Source organism: Solea senegalensis, linkage group LG7, assembly GCF_019176455.1.
Source record: "Solea senegalensis isolate Sse05_10M linkage group LG7, IFAPA_SoseM_1, whole genome shotgun sequence".
NCBI classification, from domain to species: Eukaryota; Metazoa; Chordata; class Actinopteri; order Pleuronectiformes; family Soleidae; genus Solea; species Solea senegalensis.
The window spans coordinates 2,521,796-2,544,665 of NC_058027.1; the positions used below are offsets into that span (position 1 = coordinate 2,521,796).

The window sequence follows — 22,870 nt, forward strand, 5'->3', positions numbered from 1 at the left end:
ACTGTGTATTCTCAGTTAAATGTCGCAGGCGGAAAAGTGAACCTCCCCATTTAACCTCTGCTGCCTCCGGAGGGCTTGTTTTTAATTACCAGAGGCTAACAGGCTGACCTTGGGTGTGCTGCACTCACTTTAAATCCACGCTTGCTGAGATCTGCTCTACTCCACTGGGAAACGGGGGGGAACGAAGGGGTCAGAGGAAAAACCTCCGATTTTCTGTTTGTCTGTTTCCTTGTTTACGTTTGGTATTTGTCTAATAAAAACACGGCTGATTTCAGGAGGGGAAAAAACATGACTTGCACTTATCGTAACGACCGTTTCTGATAATGGAAAACGCTATGAAGTTTTTCCTGCCTTAAGCTGAAAGAACGTTTATTATACACAGGCACATTTGCCAGATTTCTTTTAACACACACACGTTGAAATCTCATTAGCTATTATTTCATTTTAAAAGCTGCGCCTTGGTGCGCGCTGCTCTGTGGCTTTCCATGAACACAATTATTATATTTGTCCTGGAACACGCGTTTCCCTTTGTCAAGAAGAAAAAAGCTGGAAACAGACGGGTCCTGAGCTCCACTCAGGCTTTCACCTACTCCTCCAATACCCCAGAGTTGGGGCATTGACTTTCAGCTTGACCCTCATTACCATGAACCTTTTGCTGCCCCCACCTGGCAAGTAGATGTGAAGAAGAGGCTATTAGACGCGAGAAAGACAAGTGAGAGCAGAGGGAAGCAGGCAGATGTCTTCTGCTTGGGGAGAGCAGCCTTGGCAGGGAGCGTAACACACCTCAGCCTTTGACACCTCATTGCCGCGCTCCATTGACAACTTCCTGTACGATTTTTAAAGTCTTTCTTCATGAAATGTCAAAGTATTATAGTCCGTGTCGAACCACAAAACACACTCAAACACTGACTTCTTTTCCACATTTGTCCTTGAGCAGTGGATGGGCGCGTTAACGCACCTTTCATGCCTCTGATTGTATTTATTGTTCTTTGACTCCTGGAGTCCGACTGGTCCTGGTTACAGGGGGAGCCGCAGCTTCTAACCCCATGGCAGTGACCTGCTAATCAGTGCTGAAAAGTGGGCATCCTGACTGTGCCTAATTTGAGGCAAACTCTAATTACGCTCTCTTTTTTTTTTTCCCGGGACAATAAAGTTCTTCCCGCTCAAGGTCAGGGCCGTGCCCGAGCGACAAGCCTGTTAGCAAACATCTGTCCGACAGACCCGGCCGCTGTCGCTCTACGTCTCACGTGTAGCCTGGAGAGAGAGAGAGAGACAGGAGGGGAGTGAAGTATCTTCTCTCTCGTTGTCTGACATTAAGGAGAAAATAGAATTTGGTCCGTTCCCGTCAGAGACAAAAGGCTGCTTGTGAGGGAGGTGGGGGGGCGCGTGCTATCATTGTGGGAACATAATCGGTCTGTCATTTCCGTAGCCCATGTGCCGTTGTTATCCCCAGGTCGCCTGGAAGAATGGCCCTTTTGTACCGCCGCTTACATGGCAGTGATAAAGTTTCTTACGGGAGCACACGTGTGTTTATAAGTGGTGATATGTGCGCGGACATAAAGCGCTTTGTCCGGCTTCAGCCGGCACCGACACCGCGGAAGGTGAGGCCGGCAGGCTGGGTGGCTTTTTTTTTTCCGTCCGCACAAATGCAGGCTGTATGTGGCTCGTCTAACCAGGAAATGAGAAAGGCTTTGCTGATTGGCCAGTGGACAAGAAATTAGACTCTCCTTGACAGCGCCATCGAACTGAAAAGCACAACAAGCCATAACGTTTACCTAGTCTGAAGTAAGTGGGCCAGTGGGGGAGTTAAGGGGCGCAATCTCTTTGATGAAGTGAGGTCTAAGGCTACATGAAGTAAAAAACTCTTTCTCAGACAGTAGCTCTTATTGGACAGACCCCTACCATTTTCAGCAGGAGACAAAAGCCAATTTCATCACTTACCTGGTGGCCAATCAATGCAGACCTGGGGTGGACAGAAGTCTCAGCAGTTGCCGGAGTGCTGCTCTCTGCATGGACGGCGGGAAAAAGAGCACAAAAATAATCATTAAATCAAATGAGTCCGGCATTGTTCCAGCATTTAATGAGATAAAACAGACATACAATACAATTCTATTAGACTATTATTTCTATTTCAGAAATCGCATCCAAAAGACAATTTGTGGCCTTTTTTTTTTTTTCTAAAATACTTCCAAACCTTCATATCAACATCTTTAAACCCTCTTTGTAGTATCTGCCACATAATCAGCCTACGGTGACAATTTAAATGGAACTTTCAGAGTTCGGCCCCGTTACCGGCACGACTGCTGCCGAGCGCCTCGCCAGTCACTTCAAACCACCACGTGTGTGGTCGTGTCGCCGACTGTCGGACATCTTGCTGATTTAACGCCAAGGAAAATAACGGTGATTACATCAGTGTTCTTTGTGCAGGTTTCTGAGCCTTAATAATGCTTGTGTTGGAAATATTCTGTGATGGCGATCCAACTGAGGTTAGGTTTCTAACTGTGCCGAATGGGCCGGTCTCACGTGGCAGCGCGGAGACAAATCACAGGCTAGGAACTTCAACAGGAAGCTGTGTCGATGGAGAGAAATGAGAGATCTTTGCTAACACACTTGCATCCAGTCAGCAAACTTTTCCTCTGTGATGAGTGGAAAATAGGGGCTCCAAGTATTTTGAATGAAAGCCATCTCTGTGTGGTTTTTAAGACTGCTGTCTCTCTCTCTCTCTCTCTGGGTTCAGCCTTTGAAATACAGTTAAGACCTTTGATGGGGGTTCTTTGCCAGCCGTATGGAAAGAGAGGAAAGACGTAAAAGAGAGAGTGAGAGAGCGGCGGGATGAAGGCAGACGCAGAGTTCTGAGAGAGGAGAGGAAAAGACGGAATATAAAACTCTGAATGTTTGCTGGATTTGGATGTTAACGCCTTTTCTTCCCCCCCTTTACAGCAACTGTATGCGGCCCAGCTTGCCAGCATGCAGGTCTCTCCTGGATCCAAGATGCCTCCACTCCCCCAGCCCATCAACGCCAGTGGGCCCATCTCCCCCTCCTCGCTGAAGAACGACAAGAGTTCCTCCAGCCCCATCACTCAAGTCAAGGTACAGAACCCTCGTGTTCCCTCGGACCTGCCCACCCAACAGCGCAGGCCCGAAGTGGCACTTGACCCGGCCGAGCCTGAATGAAGTAGAATCTATGTTGTTCACTGCGTCACTTGGCCCGGTGCAGAGCAGAACTCCCAACAGGCCATCAATCTGTGGCGCTTTAACAAGGCCCCCTCTCTCTTAACCAGAACTTTGTGGACGTGGTTGCTATGGCGACGGCTGCTCCAAGCCAGTAATTTGTGGAACACATGGTTTCTAATTTTTCCTCACAATGAAAAGTTATTTGTTGTGTGTGTGTGTGTTTTTGTTTTTGTTTAAATTGATTTAAACAGTTACAATAGTGTGATACAGACAAACGCAGACAAAATTGAATCAATCATCTCCCTCATGTCTCTTTTTTTATATGTATTTTAAACAAACCAAATGCAGGATGTGTCTTTCCTGCTGCTGCTGCTGCTGCTGCTGCTGCTGCTGCTGTGTGGCAGAATTCCACTAGACCTCCATGCAGAGGGAGAGGCCATATATACATCATCCCCACTCACTAAGGCCATAATCAGGAACATGCACGCACATTTGGAGTAGTTTAGCTTAATAATATCACAATGGAAATAAACGATAAATCATCCTGTGGAAATGCAACACACACACACACACACACACACACACACACACACACACAGGCCGTTTACCTTAAAGGATTCACACTGAAAGATTGCCCTCAAATTCACTCGACACTTATTTCATCACTCGATCACAATTCTCCGTTTATCAATTCATCTCCAAATGGCTGCCGTTGTTTCCCCTCGCACTCACAGATTAGGCCAACATTAACACAGCATCACTTTCCTGTTAAATATTATTACAGTGAATGGCAAAAATATTACAGAGTTTTCAGTGTAACGAATCATAACGCAAATACAACGCAAACACACACACACACACACACACACTGGCATCATCCCATATGTGTGCACAGTCCAGCGGAATCAGATTGCCTTAAGTTTTGTTTGTCTGCTTTCAGCTTCACTGCATGACAAACTGTTATTGGCACAGCAATAACAAGGCCTTGGGGCAGTGTATGCTTGAGCCATATGTTTGGACAAGGAGACACTTGGGCTTTGAAAAATACTGTTAACGACAGCATGAGCCCTAATCTGATTCAAAGGACTGCTGTTCACACACACACACACATGCACAATTTGCACTGGGATGCAAATGTTTCTATTCAAAACAAACCGGCATTTATTGTATTTAAACAGATTTGAGTGTCTCTTAATAGGGCTAATAGGGCAATTGAATTCATTAAATTGTAATATGTGTACGTATTATGAGCGTGATTTCACAACAACCGGCAACTCTTACCTATAATATCATATAATAATTGTTCTAAAAGGCCACGACCAGCAAATATACAAGTACAGAATAGAATAGAGAACTACAGTGGAGTGTGATTTCTCATATTTCTTTTAGGAATGGCATATCAAAGCGTACGATAAGAGCAAGTATTCACAAATGAGGAATGGAATTAGAAAACAAGCTAATGAAGTAGATAATGTAAGTCGACAACTGATGAATGGAACAGCTGTCTTTGATCACTGGCACCGCCGTTATCTGGTCATTATTTATTCTTCGAACCAGAGTGCAGACACAGCGCACAGAGGAGGAGAGGGAGAACAGATGAAGACGTACAGAGAGACAGAATCTGCTTTAATTAGTGTGAACAAAGGCGCCGGGCAACGGCGAGGAACCTTGCAGTGGCACGGCTCCTGGAGGAGAGGAGAGGAGAGGAGAGGAGAGGTAAATAGATTGCAGGATCAGCAAGGAGTTGTGGGACAGGGCAGGGATCGTATAATTAAGCAGGAACAGAGGAGAACATGCTGTCGGGGGAATCTGCAGCTCTCTGTAAGAGGAGAGGCGTGGGCCACCTATTCACATCTGTCTTTCCTCACACTGCTATCTCTGCCTTCACAGGAGGAAGGAACACAGCCGCTCAACCTGTCTGCTCGGCCAAAGACGGCAGACATGGTCAAGTCTCCCACGTCCCCAACACAAAACCTGTTTCCCGGCAGTAAAAACAGCCCAAACAACAGTCTTCTTGTCAAGGGCGGTATCCCGAGTCCACTGGGAGGACTGGGACGGGGCTCGTCCCTCGGTGAGTTCCCGAGCGCGCGCCACACAAACGTTGATTCAATTCAAAAACACGCTGATGTGTCTGCTGCCTGCTGTCAAGCAAGCAAACACTTCCCGGTTACTTCAAGATAAGTCATTTTAAGTCAAGTTGAATATTGTTTTTAAGCAGCTTCAATGTAAACGTGAATAATAGCAAGTTTTACTTTTGAAAAGTATCAATACCTCATGCTGAATGTCCCAAAATTGCCACCGTAAAGATGAAAAATAATCATTACACATAACTAAAAAGGGCATCGTATTTTACATTGCACTCGAGATGTTGTGAGATGTTACTCTCACCCCACACTACGTGTTCTAACGGACACATTTTCCGTCCAAAAATCCTGTGTTCATAGATATTCTGTCCAGCCTAAACTCTACCGCGCTGTTTGGGGACCAGGACACGGTGATGAAGGCCATCCAGGAGGCGAGGAAAATGAGGGAGCAGATCCAGAGGGAGCAGCTGCAACATCACCAGCAGGGCATGGAGGCAAAGCTGTCCGCGCTCACTTCAGTGGGCCTCAACAACTGCAGAGTGGACAAGGTGAGGACCTTAGGTCGTACACTTTGTATCTGTGCTATTCCTGATTCAGGTCTGCACCATTGCAACCGTGAACCGACCACCGAGAGTGGTCAGGTCTCCCCGGCGAGAACTGGAGGAAAGAAAGTGTAAAGAAAGTGGAACATGGTGGTTTTTTAACACAGCAGTCATTCTTAAGACTACTATTTTTTCTTTAATCCATGTCCAGGGTGGTCGTATTGATAAGCGCTGGCACAAGTTGAGTGTGTACATATGTGTTTACTTGAATTAATACGGGTAAGTTTGTGCGAGTGTGTGTGTTTCCGAGGGTTGTTGATGTCGGTGTGAGGGCCGTGACAGGCCATGGCAGTGCCCGGTGCGGGTTAAGCAAAAAGCTCTGAAGTCTCTGCCCAATTAAAGCAGACTCGCAGCCCCTCTCCGTCCCCCGACGCGGGATTGGGCTGCTTTGTACCAGGAGTACACACTCCCAGGGATTCCCTTTAAAAATATCTTCAATCGATGAGTCAATCAAGGAGAGAAAAAAAGCTGTCCTCGTCTCTTCAGCTTGGCGCCGCGGTGCCAGTTGGCTGCGAGGAGCAGGCAGGAACTGGGAGCGGTGCTCATTAATATTTCAGCACCTGACACTTTCAACCAACAGCCTCAAGTAGGTCAATGTATATGTAAAAAAGTCAATGAATATCTATTTTGACTCCCCTCTAATTTGGTGTTTGGAAGAGATCAGTGTCGATGCAGGTGGCCATCAACTACGCTCTCGCTGCAGCGAAGCAGATAAATGAGTGCAGCCCACAGAGAGGACACACACAGCTCTTAGCCTTTACTGCGATACAGTACGACACAACGTGGCACAGTAACGTTACGATGCCACATCAAATTATAGTCAAACACAGCACTACAATGGCGCGCTGGTGGGTGCGGGCTTGCGTGGGTGAAGTCAGTGGAAACACCTTCTAATATGCGACTAATCTCTTTAATTGAAAGCATCACCTCAGGTAATGCTTCTGTTTTCGCTGAACGACAACAACGACCGACGCTCCACACTCATGCAAATCACCGTGAGCTAGTGTCCGTCCCCGTCCCCCCCCCGCCCCGTACATCCACTGACACCGGCCCCTATTAGGCCGGTGTGAAATTAGAGGCGCACTTTATCAAGTCAGCTAAAAGAATTGCCCCCATCATCTTCATCCTTTGGCTGCAATAAAGAACAGCAGGCTGTAATTCATCGGGGGGGTTGAAATGAGCGCGAAGGAGAGAGAGTCTTTTGCTGATACAAGCCAACGGACTAGAAGGGTTTGAGCGGCCCAGATAAAAGCTTTCACTTTGGTCAGTTTCAGAATATTAATATTTCAAGAAGGTGCCTCACCTGACATAAATATTGTGTGGTCTTTAATAGCTCCCCTCCCAGTCTCTTGTTTGGAAGTTTATCATAGTGAGAGCTTACATGAAGAAGATTCTGGAAAGGTAACATAAATGGGATTAAGGAGAGGTTAAGATCATCCACTGTGGCTGTTAGAGGGGGATATTAAATATTGATTTATCCCACTGTAATGACCGGGTAGAGGAGTGGGTCTAAGTGCTGCGTACAGATGGATCAATTCATCTTTTCATACAAAGTGTGTCTGAACAGTACAATGCATTCCTCCCTCACCTTTATCACTCAGGCTCTGGTTTTCTCCCTCCCTCCCTCCCTCCCTGCCTGCCTGCATGGCCGTTGACCCAGGAGAACACAATGTAGATTAGACTCTGTGTTTAACAGTACACACGCCTTTAACCTGAGGACATGTGAAATATTCATGCTTTACGGGAGCACGTGTTTTTCCTCCGTTATTTGTCTGTTTTTCCCGTATCCATCCGTACAATAAAACCTTTTGCAACTCTTCCGCAATTTACCTTTCTGAAATATTTATCCGAAGATATTATTGTCGGCGGAAGGGCAATTACTTTGTTCCATTATTTACAGTCTCCTCCTCACCCAGTGGAAGCTTTTACCTTGAATGCAGCAGTGAGCCTACAGTCAAACACGGTGAACATTAATCCATTTGTTACCATGTGAATTGTTTCCCGTAGCTTTAACTAACGGATTCTTTTTAGCGCCACAGGTAAAGATAACTTGTCCCATGTGTCCATCATGAGCTAGGCTTATATAAAACTGCGAATTTTAACAGGCATTTTCAAAAATTCAGTAAAAGCAGCCTAAAAGCAAGTTGTAAAATAAAAAATGCACATAAAAATAATATACAGACAGACAATGCATGTGGCTAATGTGATTGTTTTCTCTTGCACAAACCCACACAGAACCCATTCCGCTCCATGTTGCAAACTCAGAGCCAGTGTTCAGTGTGGCTGGCGAGGAAATGCTATAAAAAGTCTTATTTCATTTTAGACAAAAGACAAACATACACAATATTAGCCTGTTTTTGAACCCATAAAGTCCAACGTGACAGATTTCTGTACCGATCTGATCCTCAGGTCCCTTCAGGTTCATGCCTTTGAGCTTGTGCGAGATAAAATATATTCTCTCTGCTGACATGTCCCTAACTAGAATCAAAAGGTGAAAGGCCAATGTATTAACCTATTGAACTGCCCTTTTCTGCCCCTGCAATGCCTCCTCTCCTCAGTATTGATGACTGCAATTGTCCATTTCCCATATCCCAGAGCTCAGCCCGTAAATATTCAAATGTAGCTCACACTGGTGCTGCACAAAATCTCCTCCTAACCTATTGGTTATAGTGGTTACAGTGTTCCCTGTGTGTGTGTGTGTGTGTGATTTTTTTTGTATGTCTATGCATAAATGGGCATGCAAGTATATGTGTGTGTGTGTGTGTGTGTGTGTGGACGCACATTTTTGTTACCTCTTTTGGGACCTTTTGTCCTCGTCAGAGACCAGAAGTCCTCTTAGAGACCAAAACCTGGTCCTAACGAGGCAGAACCTAATCTCCGAGCAACTAGATTGGTTAGGTTAAGGACGGGGTTAGACATGAACTGGTTTCGATTAAGGTTAGGGATTAGGTTTTTGGTCAGGCTCTTCAATGCCGAGTCCTTGCAAGGACAGCGGCGCAGACCCGCGTGTGTTTGTGTGTGCGCACACATGTGTGTATGTGATGCCAGGGCCCCATTCAGGCAAAGCCCTCACAAAGACTTTGAATATAATCTTGTCTGGTCCGCAGCCCTGGAAGCAATTTTCTGCTCCTTTTCGACTGCTGTCTTGGAAATTGCAAACCAAGGCGTTTTGGCTGCAATGTAAATCCTTGGCATACAAGGGTTTGCCCATCCAAATTAGATTATGCTCTACTCCCAGACACTGGCTGTAGCCAGCAAGTGCCATTGTGAAGATTGCTTACATTAATGCTTTGTGCAATTGTTCACGTTTGCCAAAAGAATAAAAATAATGTATGATTCTTTATAATATATGTGTGTGTGTTTCCAGGTCAGGTATGTTGCTCTTCCCCAGAAAGACATCAAGGCAGCATCTTGCGAGGGTCATTTGGTGGTGGCAGCTCCATTATTTTCCACACTTGTCATTATACATGGAGAATTTCTGGCCCCAGCACAGTTGCTCAGAAAAGCCTCTGGCCTCAGTTGTGTAGACCTGTGATGCCATGCTCACCACAAGGCACATGCGACAAAGAGTGGGGGGGGGGGAAGAATAGGCCACAAAGGACCATTTATAGACTGCGGTATTGTTGCAGTTGGAATATAATGGCTCCTGTGTCCAACAAGTCTTGAGGTTTTGTCCGTGTGTGAAAGGGGTTTGGGTAATGCTGCAGTTTCTAATATCCTGCTGTTTGCAACCTGGAGTGTTAGATAAGGCCGGAGATTTCAGCTCAACTTCACATCTCCTCCCCGAGGAACCAGAGTACAGTTCTGGATCATTGAGGACTGGAAACCCGTAAAAGTACATGAGGTCAACAGATGATTTTAGCAGCGCAGAGACAAACATAAAGAGAAAAAAAACAAAAACCTTAATGTATAAGAAATGTGCTACGGGACTGGAATGGTTCTCTTTAAGATAGGATAGGATGTTCTCAGCACCTCAGAGTGACGACAGTTAAGACATCGTTATGTTGAGATTCAGCACCTCCAGAGAGTCTAAGTGTAAATGTTAGTGTTAAAATAACTGCATTTACTAAAGTGTCACATTTAGCGTGACCTCCCCCCTTACACTGGAACAAGAGCACGACCCCCGCGCTGGCTCTCTTAATCTGGGAGTGGAACCCTAATTAATGTCACTGCTGTTAAAAACATGTATTATGCCAGTTTTATCCAAGACATGCTTGAATGCTCGAAGACCGACTTTAAATCACATCATTGCATCCAAAATGCCAAAGATTACGCTTTCTGCGAGACGTAAACAACGGCAACAAAGCAACCGGTGATCAGCGAGTGAGGAGTCATGATGGTTAATGACATAAAATGCTAAAGAAAATAACATCTGAGTGGCACACAGACGAGAGCGGGATTAGATCACACAGAGTTTGAGCTTCTTAATTTAATTAAAGGCCTTTTCTCTGCTCTGTTTTAAACAAATGAAGTGATGGCCTGGCAGTACAAACAGAACTGGAATGGGTGGCCATTTCTGCTCCGTGTGATGTTAAGGATGACTACTATAGAGCAGATGCCAGCCTTTTGTGGCTGCTACTGTTGATTCTGCTGCTGCCTGCATTAGGCTTAGCAAAAGGGAGCGCAGGGTAAAAAAGAGAGCAACAGCCTGAATGAAAGGAACTGTGGGTTTACCACATGGCTGGATGTACTTAACATTTAAATGGTTCAAAACTAGCAAAAACTACTGGAAAGCTGCAGACTTATAAATAACATTGCAACTGGTTACAATAAAAACACAAAACAGATGAGGCACTGAGCTGTGAGGAGCTGCAGCCGTGTAAAAGTGCCGTCTTTGTCTCCGTCGTGGCCGGGACAGATTGTTGAGGGACTTGGAGCGAGCCCCTCAGAGAGAAGACTCTGAAGGCTGCAGACCACAGCGATGATTGACACTCGATACACAAAGACCTATATTGTGGTCAGAGAGCCACCGGCTTCGACTCGCCACATACCAGGTGTGTGATATAACCAGAGCCGCTTCAGCACATTATCAAACATACTGTAAGTGGCTGCTTTTCGGGGCGCTGCAGCAGCAGCAGCAGCAGCTGTTAAAGGTTCCAATCATTAAATCATTTTAAACACATGCGATCATATACAGTACTTTCCGACGCGGAGCAAATGCGGCGACGAGATCTCAGCAGAAGTTAAGGAATCTCAGAAATTACGGCACTTACTGTTGTCAGATTACAAAAAAAAAAAAAGGCTAAACATGTAATTTGCTGTCGATACATACGTACACGGCCAAAAGAAATAAGCAGACTATTATATTATTTTCACTTGGCAAACAACTACAATATGTCATGTCTGTCAGCTGCCTGAAAAATTTTTTTCTTTAAATAGCTACGGTCAAAACGCGCCTCCGACCAAACATGGCGGCCTTATTTATCTGGCTGCTTGCACTGACTGAGGACGCAGCGCATCGCGGAAGTGAGCGTAAAACTGAATCGCCGACATGACGATTAACATCAGTGACGATGAGCGAGAGAGGAACGTGGTTAATAATTAACGGGAACAACACGTGGGACTGATTAAGAGAAGTCACGTGACTACTGTCTGCTGCAGTGAAGCGTCGCTTCACCTTCACCTTCGCCGAACTCTCTCATTAGAGCAACGGTGCAAATGTGCTTTTTCTCTCAGTCCCTTGAGTACGAGAAGTTCTGCATTGATTTTTTTTTATTTTTTTTTATGATATTCCTAATGATGTTTAAACGAAAACTCTAAAATCATTTAGACAAACTGACACCCCGTGAACTGAGCCGACTCCAAAACAACTGCGCGCCGATGTGCGCCGCGGTCTACCTCACTATCAAGTGTGCGTTTCCCCCTTTCATCTGTAGCTGAACAATCTCAGGCCATATGGCTCTGCCTATAGCCTGGAGCTATTTACAAAGGGGAGCGCGAAGGAGCGTCAGGATTGGTAGTCTGTTGCCTAAATACAGAGCAGGAGTAGGCACAATACACAGGGCCGTGGGCCACCCGCCTCTGCCCAGAATACACCCTGTGGGCAGAGCAGCAGGCCTCCGGCACATGTTCTGTGGCCGACCAGATTAAAGCTCCTTTTACAGCACTGACAAGGGCTCTCTTTTAGGCTCCCTCGCCCAAGAAGTTGCACGGACTCCACTATCTATGTACCTTCTTTTTCTCTCCCCTCTCTCCGTCACATCTTAAACTGCACCTAAACTTAAGAGACAAAAAGTGCACACACACACACACACACACACGCACACGCATGCACAGGAGATTATAGTGGGTGGCAGTTTTCCACTACGGCTCTCAGTGCACTGCACTGCTATAATTTTAGTTGCGGGGTGGAGAGCTGCATGCTGAAGTCATTTTAAGAGGAGGGACCGCGCGCCTGCCAGCAGTTGTGGTCAGAGCAGGGGAGAAATAATGTGTCCAGTTACATCTTTTGTTTCCTGTGTCTTCATCTCTACGTCTCCGCGTCAACCTTGCGCTCCACACTGTTTATGCAGCAGCTCGTTCGGACGCCCCTCAGCTTTTAGCGGCATCATTTCTTGCGTGTGTCTTTTATCATTCTCGTGCCGTGCACATTATAAATACCGTTTTATATCAGCCATATACTGATGGGCTCCCTCCCTCCCTGCACACACACACACTGCTCTTTTCCTGGCAGGAAGGCCAGCTTCCCTAAATACTGCACGTCCTTTGCTACTTCTCTTTGTCAGAGTGATCAGTAAAAATTTAATGACACTATAAAATAATAAAAGTGCCATTAATTTATCACAGCACTTGATGCACGGGCAGTAAAGCAGCATTAGTTCACTGAATATTTTCCAGCCCTAAAACAAAACCCTGATGCCGCACGGATAATTTATGGCCATAATTCCAACTATAATTCTAATTTGCAGATATAAATTACCACACTTAGAACCAATAAGTATATTAAACTCACTAAATAAAATTTTATGAAAATTTGCGCCACCATATTGCTCGGATAGTCCGATATTAATTAGCATGGATAACACAAGGAAGGGAGGGACACTTAGCTGTACCCACACCTTTATATTATCGCGGGTAAAACGCCGCCTCGCGTAAAGTAAAACGCTCTCATCGCAAATGAAGTGAAGCCGCGTCGAAGAATGCTTAAACAAGAGCCTCATTCAGTCGCAGCTGCCGAGTGTGCCGGCGTTCACTAATCATGTGACGCGTGCGATGGAGAAAGTTGCTCAACAGTGAGCCAGTTATTAATGAAAACCATTGACTGATGACTCCCTCTCCTCTCTCCCTCTCAACCCAACACGATGCTTAATGATCATGAGCTTATAAAAGGACTTGATTGATCAGAGGGGGCCAGTAAAGCATGGAAGAGGGACGAGATGATGACTTTATTGCAGATACACACAGAACCCGCGAGCGCCGCGTCTTCCTGGTGGACTGTCCAAGTCGAATCCGGAGCGGCACCGTCGCCCGCCCAGCTAATCGCACATCAGTCACTCTGTCGTCGGGCTGCTGGCTTCTTTCATTAAGAGCAATAATGTGGCTGGGTGATAAATACGGCTCTGTGTGTGTGTGTTGCGTTACACAGAATGTGACACCAAGAAAGGATCTGTACTCCGTCTTGTCTTTACAAAGCGTCCCCTCTCCCAGCAGGAACCGGCACATATGTCATAATTAGAAAACACTTAAGTAAGCAAAGGGCCGTCAGAGCGACAGGCTCTAATCACAGGCCATAAGCAGGTAGTGGTTAATTGTATATCAGAATCACTCAGCTGGCTGTAAATAATGACTAGTACTCCAAATATGATGGTAAATTGCAGTGCTCTCTCTGTCTCTCTTGCAATCTTTTCTTTTGAGGAATAGTTCTGGAATAAATAAAAGCATGAGGAAAATCAAAATACTGTGAAAGGACTCAAATGGACTTCAACTGTCTCCATCCTTCATCCTGTCATCTGTCTAACCCCCCACTGAAGACGAGGTTAGACAAAAGCAAATTAAAAAGGACAATTTTACTGGCGTGAAAAGTTGCCGATGTAATTCAACGTGTCAGGGGGAAACATCAAAATAAATCAAAAAGCAGCTGTAAAAAATAAATATTTCAACTCACAATGGTTAGGTCTGCTAAATATTTCAGCGCCTCCTCCTGACAGCTCGCGGGAGGAAAACTTCCCTGTGGGAGGAAAGTGAAGAAGCAACGCGACTGTCCAACGCGCTGCAGAGAAAGGGCTAAAAGATTCATGCGCGTCGGTGTCTGCGTGCGTGGCGAGGGAGCTGTTAGCACCTGAGCCTCTGCTCCGGCTACATGCGATAGGCGTGTGCAGAAAAGACAAAAGGGCAGAGGTCAGCGCGCAGAGTTTATCTTTGGCAGAGACTGAATGCTCACCCTCGGAGTAAAACAAATGCTTTTTTCCCCCCCCTGAATGGTGGCAACATGCCTGCTTTTAGTGTCATCCAGGCAAAGAGGGGAGATTATTTGTATCATGCAGCGTCAAAGTGTCCGTCTCCTGGTTGAGTCTTTAAAGAGGAAGACAGCCCTTTGCTAATGCCCCGTGTATTCACCGAGGAAGTAGGTCATTCAACAATGGAGGCAGCAGCAGTCAGCACTCTCCCCTTGCATAATACATTAAGTGTAATGTGCAGCAACTATTCAGAGGCCCCCCGAAAGCTGTTATTTTATTCTGTAAATGCACACGGACATGACATTTAATATTGTCACAGAGCGCTGAATGACTGGGTTTCATTGTGCGTCAAGTACGACATGATGCCAAGTTTAATCTGAGCACAAAGCGACACGACAATCGGGGAAAACACGGTGTGTTCTCCAAAGCATGAACTCTGAATAAATGATGGGCGCTGAGCTCTGGGCGCTGCAGACTGCAAGGGAGGATGTAAGGAGAAGATTACAGAGGAAAATCTGAGCACTGCAAAGAGGGCCACGGCCCCATTGTGTGCTCGGGATCACAAAGTATCCTTCTGTAAATCTATTTACAGCACCCCTGGCCCTCACTGTCTCTCTGCCTCCTGTCATCCATTATAGCCACCGCTGAATAGAGAGATGAGAGAGGAAAAAGCTACATCTAGCTCATGTCAAAAGAGCAGCTCTTCAAAAGAAACCTCCATTTATCAAAGACACGTTTTTTCCTTTCAAAATTTAGGAATCCTGATGGGTTATTTATTTTTTTTTTTTTTTCTTACAATTCTTTTCACTGTAAAACCATGGATGTACCTGTTTGTCCCTGTACCTGACTGTGTGTATTTCTCTGTAGGAGAGGGCGCACTTTGAGAACACCGGGCACCACCTCGGAAAGCTGGGTGAGGAAGGGAAGATTGGCCACCGAGTTATTGACCTCACCAGGCCAGAGGATCTAGACGGTAAGGCCGTATTTGACTTGTTATTCTATTTGTTTGGCTATGTTGTCTTTTTTTTTTTTTTTTTGGTCGACTCAAAAAGAAAGGGACATATTTTGATTCAACTTTCTAGGAAATGATTAGATTTTGGACGTGGCCTGGGCAAATGTCAACTGACAGACATTTGATTATATCGACACTGTGAGAAACTGTGTGGCCTTGGCGGAAGTTTGAGCTCTCCGAGTGCTTTCTACATCTGAGAGGGCTGCAGCTAATATTTATTAGAGTATTGACAAATCTGTCTTTTGTTTCTCTGATAAATCGATGACTTGTTTCAGCCACAAAATGCAAAAAACAATATTGATTATTGATTTGCTGTCATAGAGAAGCAAAAGGAAAACATTCGCATGCAAGGAGCTGAAACCGGAGAACTTGTTTTTTGTTTATTCGTGTACGATTTCTAAAAAGGCAGTACAGTGAATTGTGAACCGAGGCCCTCGAGGGGGCTCTCTCCATATACACACTGGTCTGATTCTCAACGTTTTGAAAGCAAAAGCAGTCTTGATGGCAGACGAAGGCCACGGCAGCGATTTGTAGAGTGGTTTGTGTGAGTGCGTGCAGAAGCATGTGTAAAAAGAGACATGGGGGTTGGGTGAGCGCCGTTTGAGACGAGCCACGGCTCCGGCGTTTTCGCAGGTAGGTGAGTGGAGGACAAGGACAAAGCTGGCTTTTTTCCCAACTTCTGCTCCTGTTGCCGTTGTGTTCATTCGAGGTCCTGGGCCAAGGGGTGTAAATTCGGGTTGCACCAGTATGACAAAGCGTCATCTCCCTTTGTGGCGCTGGCTCCTGCACCGGAGCAAAGAGTACCTTGGTGCACTGATGTTTGTCCGGCATAAATATTTGTGGCAGTTTCCATGGCACTTCAGAGCCGGAGCGAAGGGAAAAAATGTTTCTGACTCATCTTTGATGCCTCGAAAAAGTCTCAAGGCAGAGGGAAAGATATTTCTCATGACAATGTAACCCGTCGGCAACTTTAAACAGCGCCTTCGACACATTTCCCATCAGTTTTAGTGAAGAAATTCTTCTACGTAATTGGCTCCCATTTATAAAAGACTTCAAAACCAGCCACATGATATTTATATAAAAAAAAATGTTTTTACTCGGCGTAAAAATGTTTGTTTACCAACTCCACAGCCAATGTCTTGTTTCCACTCATTTTCTTTCGCATCACACCCAACCCTGAAGATGAGAATTAGAGGTACAATTAGTGGATTCATTGGCATGTCTCCCATGTGAGCCATTGGAGCAGATCCCACCCATCCCACCCTGACTCCACAGACAGATATACTTCCAGTGCTCAGTCCCCCCCAGTGGGAACCTTCCCTCTGTGGCTACTGTGGAGTCAGGACCGAAACAGAGCGCGCGCACACGGGGAGTTGTGTCCTTTTAAGTCCTGCTCAGTGCTGAGGGAAAGGCTCGCGTCAGACGCCTCGCATCACTGTTCCCAGTGGAGCGATGGATTAGGAGCAGGCAGAGGTTAGGGGAGAGGAGAGGGGAGAGGAGAGGGGAGGGGAGGAGAGGGGAGGAGAGGTCCTCTTCCCAGGGGGAAAAGGCTGGGAGCCACCGCAGCGCACATAACTCAAAACACACTGTTTTCTTCACTTGTGCCACAAATGCATCTGTCCGTCTCCTTCAGCTGCACCAACAAGGAAAACAAGGTTGATGGATGTGAAGTGTTTGCTCTCATGAAAACACGTTCACTCGCGGTACGGAGGTTACGGAGGAGCCTCTGCACCACGATATACACAAACACACAGTCCCACTACCTGCAGCTCGTTTGTGCAGAACAGGTCACGGGTCATTTTCATATTGGCGGTAAAAGTAGCTTCAATTATGGCTTAAAATGATTCCCATTCAACTTGTCATTGAAAGCAATTGACAAAGCTTCTGTTTGATCGAAGCACATTTTAGTTGAAAACACTTTGTATCTTGCATGGTAATAAAACATAGTTGATATTCTGATGTGTCATGTGATAATCTGTAATCCCAAATAACTTTCTAATCGCAATATCTCCCAGAAAAATTGGTAGCCTTACCAACCAGAAACCAGAAGCAGCATGTGTTTGTGTCTTACTGTGCAAATGAATACTAATAATAATATATAGTTTCTAGTATATGAAGGCCACTATAGTTTCCTAGTGTACTTGGGAAAAGGAGGGGTGAGCAGATGAATCCCCCAATTGTTCCAATTTGTAGTCTCACACATTAGAGGTCACTAATTCTTCCAAATGAGACCTTTAAATGGCATTTAAATGACTATATTTCAACATGTGGTTCTGCTTCCCATTGAAATCCAGTCCATTTCCATTATTTTTATGACTATGACCAACACATCATCAACATATTTACTTTTTAACCAAACTTCACCCCAGGCTTCTGGACGTCTTGTGACCTGCAAATTGGCAAGATCAGTTTTTAGTGAATAATTTTGGAATTTATAATTTCAAGTCATAAATGCACTTATTTTGGGAGCATTCTGGAGCGAGAGGAGGGAAAATTCACTTGGAATCTCCTCTGCGTTTCGACACACACTTTTCCACTGTAATTCAGAGCGCGCTGTATAAACGTTGGTGTTTCCTGAAAAGGAAAATTACTGGGTGTACCCTCGCAACACTGGCATCGGGTGTGAAAGCCCCTCGGTGTGCAGCAGCTTTCCCTTCGGCACAGAGCGGCCACACGGAGTGGTCCCCGCGTACAGCAGACCTCTGTCATCGCAGCAGTTCACAGAAAGCTTTAGGCTGCTTGAGCTAATATTTGCAGAGCATGCAGCGACCGTACTCGCAACGATCAAGGCCAGAAAACAGCGGCAGAGGAGTGGAAGCGCTTCAAGTGTTTGGCGTTTCGCAAAGCCGCGAGCCAAACACACGATCCCACTGCAAATTCATTAGGTCTTCTTAAGCGCTGATGAAAATATCACAAAATACCACAAAAGCCTCAGCGCAGCCAGGCCCTTTGTTCATTCACATATGGAAGTGTAGAGTTGCCGTGTAGCTGCGGCGGCATGTTTGTCTAAACCCCCCCCCCCGAATCGTTGAGGGTCCACAGAGAACAAAGAGGTTGTTGAGAGATACGTGGAGACAGGAAACCGAATTAATCCGAACGCCCAGTGTGATAAAATCAACCAGAGACGGGCCAAAGAGTGTCTTTAACAAAGTCCTGGTGGAGAAGGATGAGAAGAACCGCGGCGTTGCATTGTTGTTGCAGATCACCGATGATGGGTTGACTTCTGAAGTCTGCTGCTCGTTTGAGGAGGTCTCTGCTGCTTTTCCAGCACCGAGGCTGTGGGAATAACGCTCAGGCTTTCATTGTCGGAGACATTTCCTGGAGGAAAGCTCAGATTAGGAGGCTCTAACGCTTTATCAAGTATCAATGGGTCGGAACGCAATCAGCGAGACAGTTGTGTTTTGAAGTTAAATTTGAGCGTGGGCCCTGGTGGAGCGCAGACTTCTGTGGGGTTTTCTCGTTTCCCCGTGTGTGCGTCCATCTCCTTTTGTGAGCGTAAAGCTGGGATATTGTGAAAGATTAGACTCCTGGTTTAGGCTAAACGCACCAGAGAGGGGATCGAGCAGACAAAAGTGAAAGCCGTAGCCTGCGTGTTCACAGGTTGGCCATTTGTTCCCAAGTGAACAAGCGCACACACTTGCACCCTTACGACGCGCGCGCACACACACGGACAACTCAAATCGAGAAAAACCCTGGATTTGCTTGTTGTCATAGAGCTGATATGACATGTAATTTTTAATGGTTTAATTAGCCTGAGCTCAGCCTAGAGTGGCAGCACAGAGGGCCGCGTTCCCTTTGTCTACAGACGTTAATCTAGCCCGATCGTGCACAGAGGGAGAGGCTCTATTGTCGGCAGTAAATGCCTTTAGTCAGGAGTGATGTGTTGATCCCAGCGGGGAGGGCCCGGCAGGTTTGCGTGATTGTTGCCTGCTCACTGAGGCTCATCCTCCTGAGCGGATTCCTGGGTGACATTATGTGTCTGCCCGCAGAACAAAGATGAGTAAGGAGAAGAAAAGCAGGGGGAGAGGGGACGGCTGGGGCAGCACTACCCTCTGGCTTGGTACACAGTCGAGTCTGAGCCTGCAGCTCACAGGTGTGATAGGCTTCTTGGGCCTCACTGCATTCTCTCTTTTTTTTTCTCCCCGCTTCTTCATTATCCTCCCCCGTCACACACACACACACACACACACACAATCACTCTTTCTCACTGTAATTCATGCTCCTCATCTGCACTGTTTCCAGGAGAGACAAATTAAAAGGGGATTCTCATATCACTCTGTCACACTTGAGCTGCAGGCCTCATGAATCACAATAAATTCTATTAAGCACACCCCGGTCTCGCTCTCCTCCCCAGCTACCACCCAGGGGGCCTGCTCCTGTCACTGCTAAACATCTGTGTTTATTTACACAATCACACACCTAACTAACTGATTCCTAAATGCCCGGCCCCTCCTGGAAAATAAATGTTAATGCTCATTTGCAAAATGTCAGGGCAGAATCTTGTTTTTTTTTTGTTATTATTATTATTATTATTATTATTATTGAAATGCCAGAAACAATGTTGTAGGAAACTGCTGCGTGTTGCAGTGACTCTGGATTTTTGAAAATACACAGTGGGCTGGCACAGTTCATCCCAAAATAATCCAAATTCAAAGTGAAAGACAATGCAGTTATTCCTTTAAGATGAAACTTAAATTCTGCAGTCACTAATGACCTCAATCACTAGTTTATGTCTTCTTCAGTACAACATAATGTCCATTGAGTAAATTATGTTCCCATTTAGTGGGAAATTGATGATAAAAGTAGTAGAGGAGTTTGTTTTGTTTTGAAGACTATATCCACTCCAAAAAATATCAAATTATCATGAATATAATGATTAATATTAATATAAAGTTTACTAGAACTCTACTAGAATTACAGTAAATACTTAAGGTCAAAAGTTAAACACTGTCAGCCTGTGTGTGTGTGTGTGTGTGTCTTGGGTCTGATGTAACGTCTAACTTTCATCACTGTTTTTTAAGACAGCCAGGAGTGAAGAAGTCTGTCTCAGTACAGATGAAAATAAGTGATGTAAAATGGCTGCTGTGTGTGTTTTCTGTAGCATTAGGCAGAGCAGACAGACACGCTCCCATGTGCCAACGCCTCACCGGGATTCTCTCCAATGAACCAAGACACGTGGCTGGTTTCCTGGCTAACTATGGATGTGGCACTAGCTGATGGCAGGCAGTTGTTTTGCCCCTCCCCATAAGACGCTCACCTCTGCCCGCATGCATGCAAACCAGTATATAAATTGCTGAATCAGTGTCAGTGATAGAGTAATGGCACGGGCAGCGTCGTAAATTACAGCGAGCGATCCCGGGGTGCAGACACTGGCTGTCGTGTCTGAGTGAGCGTTGCGCTCCTGAGCTAATGAATACCTTCATCTGGCCCCGACAGTCAGCAGATTGCCCCGCGTTGATGGATACTGTCAGCCCGCCGCCACACCACATTTCATTGCACAATAAACATGGTTGTCAAAACCAAACAAAGTGAAATCAATTCATCCTGTACAGTGAGTGCATGCTAAATGAAATTAACGTACTGTGGGGCTCGGTGACAGCGGAGGTAGTGTATTATTTCTGAATTCATGCCGGCTGTAGGGCCCAGTGGCATTCTGGGAGATTAAAAAACAGACGTACAGAATATGACGCGGCACAAAACAGAGAGTGTGAGTGTTTGTGTTTCCTGTGCGACACAAAACACCCGGCATTCAAGAAGTATTTTTTATAATTTTTTGAGCAGTAAAACATCAAGAATTACATTTTGTTTTACCGCCTCAATTTAAATATGACCAGCCTGTGACCAGCACAGGCCCCTAGATTGTGTCTTGATGGTAGTTTTTTTTTCTTTGCGTAGAACTAGGTCATAATGTCATGAGTTGTCCTCACTAAAAGAATGCTGTACAAGAACGTGTGTGTGTGTGTGTGTGTGTGTGCAAACAGGTTTCCTAGTGGGCACACTCTTCAACTTAAACACACTTTGGGTACATAATCAAACTTCCATCACAGCCCAACTTCTCCATTCTAAGTGTTTGATTTCACATATTGCCTTTTCAGCTCTTGTCGCTCTGAAACGAGGGCACACTATTTTTTTTTTTACCAAAGTAAAGACGCATTAAAAGTCTTCAACATCTTTAGCGATTTTTCTCTGCAAATGTTGGAATGAGTGCCTCCATTACTCATTAAGAGTTTGATTTTGTTTATCAACTGAAATAATAATAGAAATCAAACCCCAGGTAACATGTGCCAAGGCTGCTAGTGGAGAAGTCTAATGAGAAGGCTTCACATGTGGATGATGAAATATGCATGAGTCATCCCGAGCTTTCTTTTCCAGATTTGAGATCATTAAAGATGTATCGTAGCATATGGAAGGCTCTTTCTTTTTCTTTTTTTTTGTCTTATTTTTCGAGCCTTGTTTATCAACATGTTTTTGTTTGTTTAAATATTCATACTGCTTTTATTTAATTCTTTCACATCTTACATATAAAAGCAAGCAAATGCGCATGCAAACAGAAATCATTATCAGTCTGATGTACAGTTTAATACGGGGAGAAACTCTCTTATACTGATTGTGAATGCCCTGATTGAGAAACAGCACTTTTCCGAAACGGCACACTCTCATCGGGTTTGTTTGTTTTGTGTGTCTGTGTGTGTGTATTTGTGTGTTTGAGGAGAGAGACAGCACTTGAGAAAGAGGAAAAAGAGCAGACGAATTTGTGTCTGAATTTATTTATGCGTATATGTATTCAAATGTGCTTTATTAAGATTTTCCAGAATTCTACTTTCCATCTCTAATTTTCTTCCTAAAGCCTCGAGTCTTGTATTTAATACTTTTGTTGGCTTAAGCGATAACGTGTGCGTGAACACAATGTTTAATTGCCATTGAAGTCCAAGTTTTTTAGGTATTTGGTTTTAAATAGACAATTGACTTTTATTACACATAAAACGCGAGCCTGTGAAGTCAGGTTTTCCACTCAGCGTAAAAGTCTACCCCGCTCTGTAGTTCTGCACTCATGTGGAACGATGTTCATCATGATGATGATGATAGCATCGTAATTTAATCAACGTCTTGCCTCGCTCTCTCTCTCTCTCTTCTTGTTCCTGCTCTGGCCTTGGGACCAAAGGAAGTCTATGGCTCCGAATTTAACCACAATCCTATTCTTGTTGGCCAACAGGAGGTGCAGGATCCCTCGAGGCGCGAGTCTTCAGGGAATCTCGGGGAAGGAACAACAACGAGCCCCACATTAAAAGGCCGATGAATGCGTTCATGGTGTGGGCCAAGGATGAGCGGCGCAAGATTCTGCAGGCCTTCCCCGACATGCACAACTCCAACATCAGCAAAATCTTGGGTAAGGCCTTTTTTTAAGTTGATAAGTGACAGTTATGTGTATCACAGCACTATAAATCAACAGATAACATGTGTCGTGTGCATGTAGATATAGCCTTATTCTTATGATAGGATGATCCGAGTGTGTGTTATCTCATACAAGACACCGCGAGTCGGGTTCCACTCGGCATACGAATGGATTTATAGCCCGTCGCGACCATAAGTATTTGTCATGAG

General features: G+C 45.2%; 1 protein-coding gene and 1 long non-coding RNA gene across 5 annotated transcripts in view; one reads left to right on the forward strand and one right to left on the reverse strand.

Annotated features, from left to right (window-relative positions):
• sox6 (SRY-box transcription factor 6) overlaps positions 1-22,870 on the forward strand; it is a 123,669-nt gene that overhangs the window by 96,842 nt on the left and 3,957 nt on the right. For all 4 annotated transcript variants that reach the window (XM_044029639.1, XM_044029640.1, XM_044029642.1 and 1 more), the window contains 5 exons: positions 2,941-3,090; positions 5,065-5,245; positions 5,619-5,806; positions 15,124-15,229; positions 22,482-22,655. In XM_044029639.1, the coding sequence (XP_043885574.1) occupies positions 2,941-3,090; positions 5,065-5,245; positions 5,619-5,806; positions 15,124-15,229; positions 22,482-22,655 (799 nt within the window). The remainder of the gene's footprint in view (positions 1-2,940; positions 3,091-5,064; positions 5,246-5,618; positions 5,807-15,123; positions 15,230-22,481; positions 22,656-22,870) is intronic.
• LOC122772018 overlaps positions 1,950-22,870 on the reverse strand; it is a 129,343-nt gene continuing 108,422 nt past the window's right edge. Inside the window, exon 4 of the long non-coding RNA XR_006360726.1 lies at positions 1,950-2,006. This is a non-coding gene — a long non-coding RNA (uncharacterized LOC122772018). The remainder of the gene's footprint in view (positions 2,007-22,870) is intronic.